General features: G+C 45.5%; 1 protein-coding gene across 1 annotated transcript in view; it reads right to left on the reverse strand.

Annotated features, from left to right (window-relative positions):
• Window positions 1-10,870, reverse strand: part of SLC12A3 (solute carrier family 12 member 3) — a 42,089-nt gene extending 31,219 nt beyond the window's left edge. The window contains exons 1-10 of the mRNA XM_044269990.1: window positions 10,556-10,870; window positions 6,822-6,944; window positions 5,334-5,409; window positions 5,155-5,250; window positions 4,591-4,730; window positions 3,749-3,859; window positions 1,623-1,734; window positions 1,382-1,512; window positions 902-986; window positions 293-447 (exon numbers count right to left, since the gene is read on the reverse strand). Coding sequence (XP_044125925.1) covers window positions 293-447; window positions 902-986; window positions 1,382-1,512; window positions 1,623-1,734; window positions 3,749-3,859; window positions 4,591-4,730; window positions 5,155-5,250; window positions 5,334-5,409; window positions 6,822-6,944; window positions 10,556-10,852 — 1,326 coding nt within the window. The 5' untranslated portion in view covers window positions 10,853-10,870. The remainder of the gene's footprint in view (window positions 1-292; window positions 448-901; window positions 987-1,381; window positions 1,513-1,622; window positions 1,735-3,748; window positions 3,860-4,590; window positions 4,731-5,154; window positions 5,251-5,333; window positions 5,410-6,821; window positions 6,945-10,555) is intronic.
• Between the last annotated feature and the right edge of the window lie 2,481 nt (window positions 10,871-13,351).

Below are 13,351 nucleotides of genomic sequence, written 5' to 3' on the forward strand. Positions count from 1 at the left end.
GGGGGCACAGAGATGGTGACCTGTGTCCTGGTGGATAGGGGCACAGAGATGGTGGCCTGTGTCCTGGTGGATAGGGGCACAGAGATGGTGGCCTGTGTCCTGGTGGGTGGGGGCACAGAGATGGTTGCCTGTGTCCTGGTGGGGGTGTAGATATCGTGACCTGCGTGCTGGTTGGGGGGAGGAGGTTTGAAAAATGTTGCTATTAGGCCCAGTCATTTCTAGTAACGCCCCTGCCTAGTATGAAGAGGCAACATTTAGAACGGAGATTGTGCATCAAACGCAACAGGATCACCTGGTAATAATTTATCAGCCCGTGTTTACAGTTCTGTTTAAGGGCGCAGCTGGTGAAGTTCCATCCGTAGTCACATGCCAGCCCAACACAGTTGGTGCCTCCCTCAATAATGGTGTCATTTAGACTGCCGGAGGCGTCTCGAACCACACAGGAGCCTGCAACGGGGGGGGAAAAATGCAATTCATGTGTATTTGACTAATCGGTGAATTCAAACGGTGCTTGCAATGTCCATTTGCGCCAGAAAATCTCCTGCTGCATACATCACAGGTATTTACAGGCCCCCATTTACCCGACAGAGGCCAAAGCAGTGAACTTCGGCACACCTTTTTTTCTGTTGAATACAATAGTGCGGTCTTCAGTGCTATTTCATACAAAGGCACCCAGTAAAAAAAAAACGTATACTGCGCAGCAACATGGAAGCCTATTGGCAATGGACGCCACATTTTTGCCATCAGAGGTATATATTGGGAATTCCTCCTGACGTACACCTCTGGTGGAATATCTGCTTCTGTCTATAGGTAAGCATGTATAGAAAGTCATTTCAGGTAATAACTGGATACAGGGTAAAATTGCGCATATCACGTTTAGTTATCTATTGATCCTCCATACCGATAGTGGCAGATATAATCAGGTAAGAGACGGTCGTCCAGAAGATGGCCATCAGAGTGCCTTTAGGGATAGCCACGGCTGGGTCCTGAGTGAGAAAAAAAATAATACAAAAACAATTATAAGACCAGCACTTGAAAATGAGATAAAAATAATGCATGCCTTACGAATTCTAAGCCAACATAATGTGCGCGTGCGTTAGAAATCCGAATTGGCAACTCCCAATCTAATCTTGACATTCAGGTCGCTGTCCTTAGTTGTAAGTAAAATCGGTCACGGTTTAGTATGTGTGTAGGGACAAATACTGTGTATTTCCATGTGGAATAAAGCAAAAGGAAAAAAAAAAAGTCTTTGAAAATGTGAATGTTTCCAAAAAGGTGACGGTGGCAAATGAGCGGAGCTTTTTGCAATGTAAATTAGGGGTGACTGTATACTCCAGGAGCTACAGGAATGACATTTAACAATCTATGATATCCACTGTACCTTTAGATCTCCAGAGATGTTCGCTCCAGCTAGAATCCCAGTGGCGGAGGGAAAGAAAATGGAGAACATTCCAAAGAAGCTGCCGTCCGGTCCCCTCCACCGTGGCACAAAATTTTCAGCAAAGATGTCAGCTGTATATACGTATACATAAAAGAAGGTATGGGATTACATGAACTGCTCCATTTAGGATCAGCTCCCAGCTTGGCAGAGAGGGTATGATTGGCATATCGCCAACACTTACCTCTGTAGCTGAAGAAACCTTTGGCTTTTTTCTCATCTGTGGCCGGAATCACTGTCCCGACCAAATAGTTTACAAATGACACCATAATCACAATGAAGAAAAGAACCTGAGCCTGAGGAAAACAGAAACTACATTGGAGGCACTTGATTGTGTAGTGCACTATAGGGTGCAATATCTATATCACAACTTGCAAAAAAAATACCTTAAAGGGCATCTGTCAGCAGTTTTGTACCTATGACACTGGCGGACCTGTTACATGTGCACTTGGCAGCTGAAGACATCTGTGTCGGTCCCATGACCAATGAGTCCCCTGTGTGTGTGTGGATGCATGACCGCCATTCTATTTACTAAAATGGAGCGGTGGGCATTGCATTTAATTGAATAACTCTGTGGCTAACCACAGATTGGCGTGGTAATAAAAAGCAGGAAGTGCTCAACCCCATATGCAGTGGTGCATCTATACCTGGGGGGGGGGGCAGATCTTACACTTGTGGTCTGCTGCTAATGACAATCCCCAGCAAAAATGCATAATGGAGGATGCCTGCAGCGGACCACAAGTACCACAATGGACATCCTACACAGTATAGCAAATGTGTGAATGTGATAAACAGTAAAAATAATATAACAATAAGGGCTCGTTCACACGAACGTTTTTTGCGTTCTGTATACAGGCTGTTTATTGCGTTCCATTTCAATGGGTCCGCAAAAAAAACCTGAATGTACTCCGTGAGCATTCCGTTTCCGTATGTCCGCAATTCCGTTCCGCTAGATTTTGAGTCTTGTCCTATTCTTGTCTGCAAATCACGGTCCGTGGCGCCATTCAAGTCAATGGGTCCGCAAAAAAAACGGAACACATATACGAAAATGCATCCGTATGTCTTCCGTATCCGTTCTGTATTTTGCGGAACCATCTATTGAAAATGTTATGCCCAGCCCGATATTTTATATGTAATTACTGTATAGGCCATACGGAAAAACGGAATGGAAAAACGGAACCGAAACGGAAACAAAAAAACGGAACAACGGATCCGGAAGAAACAGCCCGCAAAACACTGAAAAAGCCATACGGTCGTGTGAAAGAGGCCTAACATTGTATGCATGGTCACACGCTGGAGGTTACTGGGAGATTGCTGTGAGTTGGAACTTGCGCTCCTATAATTCTCCCACTGGCTCCTGGTATTGCCCATACGGCCCAGGTAGGTTTAGCGTTAGGTCCCGAGCTACTTGAGAAACCTTGGTGCGGTGCTCGGGCTCAGACATGTCCTCCAAGCAGGATATGTTGGCTAATCTCTCAAGTTTACACCAGTACAAGGGTTAGTAAGCCCGCAGAGTGCACCTGTCTCTGTTATTGTTATATTATAACTCTGTCGCTATACTACATTTTTAACTACATGCAATTACAAAAGTATTCAGATCCAGGGGCTGGGTTGATGAATGTAGAATATTTTATGGCACAACCCCTTTAAGCTGACATGTCCTCCTAATTTTCCTCTGGATACCCTAGTATCCTTTTACTTCTTCTGCGGCTGGGACAATTGTGTTGCTGCAATTTAGCAAAAATGACATCAAACACTATGATAAGATTGTGACACGTGCCACCCTCGCCTGCCACATCCGAAATGCATAGAGAATTGCTGCTGCACGCCAAGCAGGACAGGTGGCAACCGTTTGACACTCACCAACTACTGCGCATGCACGATGCTTGCTGGGCAGGAAACGGGCTGGACAACCCCTTTAATAACATGATACGCTCTCGTACAATTTAAATGCCAGCTGATTAAAGGGATTGTCCAGCTTTCACTAAGACATGGCTTATCCTCAGAAGAGGTCATCAAGCAGCTGATCGGCGGGAGGTTTAACACCTCGCACCTCCACGATAAACTGTTGATGTCAATGGGAGCAGCGCTACCTCCACTATAAGCTTGACGGAGCTATGTAGTTCCCATTTCTGGCAATGGCACTACACCCGAACAGCGGATGTGCGGGGTTTTAGACCCTCAAAAATCAGGTAGTGATGGCCTGCCCTCAGGATAGGTCTTCACTTACTAAAGGCTGGACAACCCCTTTAAATCTGAGCATAAATCACCTGAAAAAAGAAATGAATCCGTTTTCGGTGTAGTCCTTACCTTAGCCTCCCACTCCATGCCAGCTAGTGAAATTCCTAATAAGATCGCCACAGTAATGATGCCAATAATTCGGATGTCATTAGAAGGATCCACAATGGTTGCGCCGTTTTCCTACAGTTCAGGAAATGATAAGTGTTATTTGTGGCAGCGTAAATCTATCTGCTAGAAATGACTGAAGGGGTATTCCGGTTGTTTCAAGTTATCCCCTATTAACAGTGAGGGCTAACCTCCGGCACTCCAGCTGTGGTGAAACTACAACTCCCAGCATGCTCTATTCATTTCAATGGAGTTCTGAAAACAGCCAAACAAGTGTGCATCTTGGGAGTTGTAGTTTTACCACAGCTGGAGTACCGGAGGTTAGCCATCGCAGGGATAGGGGATGACTATAAGATCGGTGGGGGTCCCAGCAGTAGGACCACGAGAACAGGGCCCCCCCCCCCCCCCCCTTCACCCCCCGAAATGAATGGAGCGGCCAGTCCATTAATTTCTATTGGAATTCTGAAGATTGCAGAGTACAGCGCTCAGCTATCTCTGGAATCCCCATAGAAATGAATGGTGCAGCCTCTCCGTTCATTTCAGGGGGCTGCATGATCGTGGGTGTCCCAGCTGTAGGACCCCGACTGATCTAATACAGACATGCTCAACCTGCGGCCCTCCAGCTGTTGTAAAACTACAACTCCCACAATGCCCTGCTGTAGACTGATAGCTGTAGGCTGTTCGGGCATGCTGGGAGTTGTAGTTTTGCAACAGCTGGAGGGCCGCAGGTTGAGCATGCCTGATCTAATAGATTGAAACTATCGGAATACCCCTTTAATACTGATGGGCACATTTTTTTTTTTCACCTGCATTAGATCCCGAACCGTCTCTGCAAAACCAACGGTATGCATGGCGACTGCAACAGCATTAGCAAATGCAAATATGAGTCCAATGGATCCTCCCAGCTCCGGTCCCAGACTTCTAGATATAAGGAAATAGGTGCCGCCTACATTTTCAGTAAAGAAAGAAAACAAAATTTAAATTTTCAGAAACGAACCACAAGTAGTGCACTTAAATAAAGGGCAGAGGTGTCGTTCTCCACCATTAATGGACTAATCAGCCTTACATTTCCCCCGCTAGTTTTGTACATAGCGCCGATCAGACTGGTTGTTGTGGCTGCAGTTGGCCGTGCATGCCTGGCTCCCTCCACTGACTTCTATGGCAGCCAAGCAAATAGTACGACTGTCTTGGAACTCCCATAGAAGTCAGTGGAGAGAGCCACGCATGCACGGCCACCTCTCTGTTCACTGCAACTAGTATTCTCAATTTTTAAGAGGTGGGACCAGATATACATTTCTGTGATGACAATACATTACATTTTTTACACCCCCCAAAAAAGGTAACCGCCACATGCTCCATAATTACTTTACCTGATTTGACCTTCCCGTTGGTGGAAATGGCCGAGATGGACAACCCTGTGATGCTGGTGACCGTTACAGACATGAGGATTATAAGCCAGGTGAGCGCTACGGGGAGAGTAAGCGATGAATGGCTGTGTAAAATATCAAACATGAGCAAGCGTAATGTGGAAGCGGCACGCGGTACTGACCTATGCCGGCCTGAGCTGTTATCCAAGGCAGTCGGAGGTAAAGAATCACTCCCCATATATTCAGCATGCAGCGGACCTGGAAGGGGATAAGAAATGTAACGTTGCAATACAGTCTCGGCAAATTGGATTTTGTATTAGACTAGAGCTACACGACGACATTTGTCGCAGTAATGTCACGCAACCTAATTTATAATGCTAGTCTATGGTGTCGCACTGCGACATGCGAAATGCTGCGACACAACAGTAGCAAAAAAAACATCGCAGCATGTGTGACACCATAGACTAGCATTATAAAATATGTTGTGTGACATAAATCTTGCAAACTCAATCCAGAAAAAAAACGTCTTTATTGCAATAAAATCCAAACACAAATCACATACACAGTCCACGTATCTACGCGTTCCGGACCCTACAATCATGGTCCTTACTCATGACCTACTTATTTGTCATGTTATGTCATGAGTAAGGACCGTGATTGTAGGGTCCGAAACGTGTAGATACGTGGACTGTATGTGATTCGTGTTTGGATTTTATTGCAATTAAGGCCTCATGCACACGACCATTCCGTTTTTTTGCAGTCCGCAAACCGCAGATCCGCAAAAAACGGAAGCCGTCCGTGTGCTTTCCACAATTTGCGGAACGGGCGGCCCATTGTAGAAATGCCTATTCTTGTCCGCAAAACAGACAAGATTAGGACATGTTATATTTTATTTGCAGGGCCACGGAACGGAGCAACGGCATGTGCTGTCCGCATCTTCTGAAGTGAATGCGTCCGCACACAAGCCACAAACATTGTGGCTCTTTTGCGGACCAAAACAACGGTCATGTGCATGAGGCCTAATAAAGCAAAGAAGTTTTTTAACCGGAAGCTGGACAATACGTTTTTTTTCTGGATTGAGTTTGCTCACAGCCGGGTCCGTGCTTCCAGGTGAGAGCTGCTCTTTGTCTTTTGGATGTTGCGCGACGCGTGTTGCAGTGTAGTTGTACACTATATGTTGCGTGACTTCTTACTGTCTTGCGGCACATGTCGCCGTGTAGCCCTAGCCTTAGGGACCTACCTGTTCAGGGGGTCATTAGATGCCGCAGCTCTGTACGTAACACATGAGAAAGCAGATGGGACCTGAGGCTCCGGGGCCCCATTTGAGCACCTGTATCAGGGCCCACTATTTATCATGTGCCACTTCTAATACTGGTGCCTTGCTATGGGGCAGAGAGACCTTTGGGCCTCTTCGGGCACCTGGTGCACGTCCTATCCCTGTATCAGGCAACCATTTATACTATTGTAATGATTAGATAATATAAAAATGACTTTCAAAAGTTGAAGCTCCTGGACCCCAAGGCAAACTCTGTAACAGAGTGTCCTCCCTACGTGTCTTTGGACCCCAGGGTCTGGGTATGACTACTACTTCTGCATCCCCTTTGACGAAATACCAAAGTGGAACGTACAGAAATTAGCTAACATGATATCATCGTTCTTTCTGAACTCACCATTACTCCTTTTATCCACCCAAATCTGATGGGTTCCCCTGATGGTTTCTCCACCACGTTCTCGGCTTCTCCATCGGGAGAGTCGCTACTGGTTTCATACACTGGAGGCTGCAGATGATCTTGCTGAGGAGACAGAATGGGTAAGGTTACAGGCAAACTCGTAATGGTCAGCCCCAAGCCTAGTCAGAACCTATAGCACACCCTACACAACGAAGACATGGAGAAATGTTTTCTGCATGACCCCCCTGGCTGCAGCCATGTTTATCGCTCAGAGGATCACCCGGGCTCGACATACGTTTTTAACATTTAGAATTTTTTAAAAGAGGGCATCCGTGAGATCAGGAAATGTTCAGAGCGTGTTTTCAGTACTAGTCCATTTCACTGACAGCAAGAGGAGATCTTGACGAGTGTGAGACGTTAGAAAGTTGTTTAAAGGGAATCTCGGCAGGAAAATGGGGCTGGCTCTCAGAACTGCATTTAATAGCCTGGAATACATGAGCGAAATATTATGGAGTCTGATGTATTCACGCTATTTCACCTTCCTGCTGACCTTCTTTCTAAGAGCCCAGTCACAAAACCGTATATATTTTTCTCCGTATCCGTTCCGCAATTTTGCGGATCGGATGCGGATCTATTCATTTCAATGGGGCTGCAAAAGATGTGGACAGCACACCGTGTGCATTCCGTTTCTGCGTGTCCGTTCCGTGTTTCTGCAAAAAAGATAGAACGTGTCCTATTCTTGCCCGGCATTTCTATAACGGAGGAGGATGTTCGGTTCCGCAAAATGCAAAAGGCACATGGCCAGTATCCGCGTTTTGAGGATCAGAAATTTGCGGTCCACAAAAACGTATACGACCGTGTGAATGAGCCATAACTAGTGTTTACACATGAACCTGACATCACAAGGAAGCCATATTTTAGACAGCAGTGAGAGGAGAGCAGGACAGTGGACTAATGGACAAATACCTCTGACAGCTATCCCTTCTGACCCCCTGTACACATGCGGGTTGGCTGAGTATGCATGTGTTCTCAATAGGGAGAGGGAAACCACTGCCTGACACCTCTGGTGGCGTTTATTGCCTTTATAAATAACGCATATTGAAATCCAACTGTCCAATCCTCCTTTCCCTTGGTATCTGCCATCACAGAAACAGTTTTACCACCTCCCGCCAAAATAAGTGCGTTTGGCTGACATGTATCTAATGTGTATGCCAGTGCAGACCTTAAAGGGGTTGGTCCATCTGACACATTGGTGGCGTATCAGTACAATATGTCAGATAGGTGCAGGTCCCACTGTTCAGCTCTTTTCGGAACTCCTACAAAAGTGAATGGAGAGGATGCTGTGCATGCGCAGTGCACTCTCTTTTTCTTTTTAAGGCTCCATTCTAGAAATAGGCGCTGGTCCCCAAGGTGGGACCTGCACCTATTTGACATTGATGGCATATCCTAGAGATATGCCACCAATGTGCGAGATGAGCCAATCCCTTTAAGGATTCATGCACTTGACCGCTGGTTGTTTTGCGGTCTGCAAATTGCACAAAAACACGCATACCGGCCGTGTACATTCCGCATTGTGCAGAATAGAACGGCCAGTCCTTAATAGAACAGTCCTATCCGTGTCTGTAATGTGGACAATAATAGGACACAGCCATGCGGACATATGGACATGGAATGCACACATTTCCGTTTTTTCTTACCCCATTTAAGTGGGTGGTTCCGAATACGGGCCACAAAAAAAAACGGAACAGACACAGAAAGAAAATACGTTTGTGTGCAATGGCCCTAAGGTGGCACTCAGGGCTATTTTTTCCACCAAATCTACAGACACTACAAAGGGATCCTATGGATCTGATTATAAGTCAGTGGGGTCCGTTGGGTGCTGGTGGCTTCCGTAATAATTACAAGAATACACACAAAAAAAATGGAGAGCTCACCAGGGTAGAGCCCGACCTGCTATCAACCAATAGCTCTTGCAGTAAATATCTAGAATGATGGTCGGCTCACAAGTAATCAATACAGTATTTATTACTAACACTAGATTCACACAAACACTTAAAATCAATACGCATAAAAATGTATAAATTAAGTCACGGTCCCTCATATACTATAAGTTGCGGAGCTCACGCAACCTACAATTCATATGCTGCGATTTTTCCATATCCCACTCCTGATTTATCAGGTAAATAAGCTTCCAATCTTGGGTTTAATCCTCTTATTATAGAGCGTACCTGTGGTATGTTCATACAGAATGTCCTGCGCTAGTGCGCTTTTTACCAAACTCCAGTGCAATTATGTATAGAGCAATGCACACAAAACCCTAAGGGATGGGCTTATGTAAGGTTTATACATGTTTATACGTATTGGCTTCCGTAATAAACTGGTGACAAATTGATGACGCCAACCAAGAACTTATAAATGTTCATACCCTAGAAACCACAGGTACCACCAGATTCCTGAACAGTAAAATAATGGACTCGTATAACCTTTGAAACAGCTTATGTATAAAGATTAGTCTATGACCGGCCTCGGAAACTTTCAGTACATACAAGTAATAGGGCGTCGGTGCCAAGTGACCAGTGGGTGCAATATACAACTTGTACTTTATCATTAAGATCCCTGCTCTTTCTATGCTTAGGAGTCCAGTAGGCGGTCCTATCAGTGTTTGACAGGCATTCACATGGAAACCTAAAACTGTCCCCATGTTGTAGACTGGTCCAAATTGACAGAAGGTGGGCCAACACAAGTAAGCAGGGCCAGCAATACTCTAGTGCAGCACAAAATACCGCCCCCGCAGAACCAAATACCACAGTGCAGCACAAAATACAGTACCACCACCCTCACTACAGCATTAAAGTGGATCACTGTCCTGAGAATGGCGATGCATTTGAATTCAGGAGAGCATGTGCAGCCGCTGGCCAAGTGCTTACCTACCTGATGCTCCCACATTAATTAAGGTTGGAGCATCAGATCATTATGTACCCGGACGGCGGCCGCGAGGAGGGCAGCAACCATGGGCATCTTCCCACCAGGAAATTTACATGTAGAGTCTATGACCAGTCTGCCCCGGGCATTCATACAAAAATAGCTGTCAATCACTGAGTAGGACCGCCCACTGGACTCCTAAGCATAGAAAGATTTTAATGAATAAAGTGCAAGTTAGACTGAATCTTCTCCCACAAATCTATTGAATCAAATCCTGTTCTATAACGTGATGCTGGCAGATCAGACACCATGAGGGACATTTACAAAACTCTTTACGCGTATTATACCAAAGTGTATTGGGTGATTACACTTTAGATTGCACATACAGTACAATAGACCAGCAAAAAAAATTCAACTCGAAATTGTTAACCACTCAAAACGGATGAAAAGCAGTCTTCTTTGGGGGAGGGGGTCCTCAAAAGAAGAGAAGCTTCTATCTGGACATGTGTATAATGGATGCTGGAGTGGTATCTGACATCCATGAGCAGCCATGCTACAAAAAAAATAATAATAATACACATCCTGCGTGGTATATGTGTTACTGAATGGCTCTTTACCATATAGTACAGGAAACCCCAATGGAGAACCACCCAACGGAAGCCAAAAGAACACTCTGATGGCCTCCGTTGGTATAATGGGGTTTTGTTTAACCTGGATAAAGTTTTGAGAACTAGACATGGTTTTTTTGTAGTTTGGTTTTGAGATCTAGACATGGTGACAGTACATTCTGGTTATTGTCCTTTGTATCTCACCTTTAAGATGGAGTGAAGGTCCTCTAAAGTTGGCCTGGCTTTTTTCACCCATCCAGGCACCTCAGTATTAGCATAGTGGTCATAGTTTGGGACGGCATCAAGGGTATTGTATCCAAACGTCCTCATGTAAAAGGTATTGGAATGGGTGAGGTTGTTGGGGTTGAAGGTATCATATGAGGTTTCTTGCTGTCCATACTGAGATTTGGTGCTCTCCTCAGTGCTGATCAAGGAGCGGATGGTAAAGCGGCCATTGGACGGAGCGCTCTCTGCTGCTGTCTCATCTCTGCTTTCAGCCATTTCATCACCACACTTGTGTTTCAGGTAACTCTTGCCATGAAATTGAAAATGTGGGTTTTATACTCCGAGGAACCAGTAGGAACCAAACCTGAAAAATCACTAACCAGAATAAGAGGCGATTAGATGCTTTGACTCCAAATGTCACAGCCTCAGGCCCAAAAAAAATAATTGCTCAGTGACCTGAGAACACATTGAGATGAGAGCAGATAAGAAACCGCAGTGAGGAAGGGGCAGGCAGCCTTCAAGCTAACCACTGCTTCCTCCATGTCTCACAGTTTTGGTTTTTGAGGGCTCAGCATTTTGCAGGTCCAAATATTTGGTCATGAATATTGGATTGTACTTCTATAAATTCTTAAAGTAACTCAAATATATAAATGGCTTCAGTTTATCCATTTCCTTGAATTTGCTGATCATTCATCAGCATGCCAGGGTCACCATTCATTATCATCCTACAGGACCATATTCTTCTCTAGGTCTGTGATGTAGTTCAGTGCAATCGACTGGCATTTCAAGGCAAAGGCGAGACTGACTAATGTGACTAGTTCCAAAATATGTCTGCACCCCTGAGCATGATCAGGGGAGACATTAAAGGACATCTGTCGGCAGTTTTGTCCCTATGACACTGGCTGACCTGTTACATGTGCACTTGGCAGCAGAAGACATCGGTGTTGGTTCCATGTTCATATGTGCCTGCACTGCTGAGTAAAATGATGTGTTACTATATGCAAATGAGCCTCTAGTAGCAACGGGGGCGTTGATGTTACTCCTAGAGGCTTCGCTCTCTCTGCAACTGCCGTGTCCTCTGCACTTTGATTGACAGGGCCAGGGGGTGAAAATGTCATCATGCCTGGATCTGTCAAAGTGCAGAGGGCGCGGCAACTGCAGAGAGAGCAGAGCCTCTAGGTGTAACATCAACGCCCCCGTTGCTCCTAGAGGCTCATTTGCATATAGTAACACATCATTTTCCCCAGCAATGCGGACACATATGGACATGGGACCAACACAGATGCCTTCAGCTTCCAAGTGCACATGTAACTAGTCAGCCAGTGTCATAGGTACAAATCTGCTGACAGATGCCCTTTAATATCTGAGTGCACATCTGCTGACAGATGCCCTCTAAGGAATGGGGGTCAGCCCAAAGATTATATTGGGTTCCCAGTTCAGTTTTGCTGATGTTGCAGCGGCCATTGAAAGGGAAACCCTGTATAGGTTCTCAACATCCATTAGAAATGAGGGTGCCACTATGGCACGTAGAAGCCTATTATATGAGCCACCGAACACCTCAAAAGATTTGTTAGGAATAAAGCCTTCTAAATGTGGTCTCAAGAGCAGATCTTTGGGTCTGTGGCTGCAGCGGTATGACTTACAGTACTCCTCTTTCGGCACCGCACCTTATGCACCGTATTTTGAATCTGTGTCCGATCTACATTTTTTCCAGATTGCATGCAGACCTGCTCATTTCTGTGGGGCTGCAAAAAATGCAGACCCCCACATGGATGGCATCTGTGAGCTGTCCACATCCCTGTGTCCTATTCTTGTCCATACTGCAGACAAAAATAGTCATTTCTAATGATGGGAGGAATACAAATGCGGACTACACAGCAAAGGTGCTTGTATTTTGCAGATCTGTGGTTTGCGGACACAGTCGAGTGCTGCCTACATAATAAGAAAGTGGAATCAAGTACGGACGATTTTCAGCAGAGTGGAGTGGAGTAGACCTTGGGGATTTTGTTCAGACAATTTTATAAAAAAAATAGTTGATTTTCTCCATTCCCCATTGGCACGCTTTCATGTACGAATTGGTCGGCGCTGGTGCATGGCTTGTTACAATAGAAACCGTGGTTCTATCTTGCAACAAGCCACAAACACAGATCTGCAAAGCCACGAAGAATTGACACTGTATAATAAACCTACATAACATTTCACTATAAATGATTACGTTTTATTTTCTAAAATCTTTAAAAACCTCAGGATGCTATTACACATGCGGCTTGCACTGCAGGCAGCTAATTGTTGGGCTGCACCTATGTTTCAAGTGGCAAGTTTAGGTGCAGACAGGCAATTAGCGGGAACCATGGTGCAGTAGCCACGACTTCAGATGCAGGCGTAATAGTGCCCAACACCTCTGTGCTCCCAGCAAATCACCAAGACAGAGGACATGAACATTTATTTGCAGATAGGAGGGCACAAATCCACAGCACATTACCGTAGTGGCAAAGTGGATGCGATTTTATCAAAGTCTCATCCAGGTAAAATTCCTGTGCAGACGCCACATAACTTGTGATAGTTATGTACATAGTTTTCTTCCCATGTGGTCATACCCTTAGGTCTCATGCACACGGCCGTGGCCCGTATTGCAGCCCGCAAACAGCAAGTCCACAATATGCGGGCACCGGCCGTGTACTCACCGCATCACAGATGGGGACCCATTCACTTGAATGGGTCCGCAATCCGGATATGCGGTACGGGACGTAGTGCTTCCGTGGGGTTTCTCTCCGT

Source organism: Bufo gargarizans, chromosome 10, assembly GCF_014858855.1.
Source record: "Bufo gargarizans isolate SCDJY-AF-19 chromosome 10, ASM1485885v1, whole genome shotgun sequence".
Classification (NCBI taxonomy): Eukaryota; Metazoa; Chordata; class Amphibia; order Anura; family Bufonidae; genus Bufo; species Bufo gargarizans.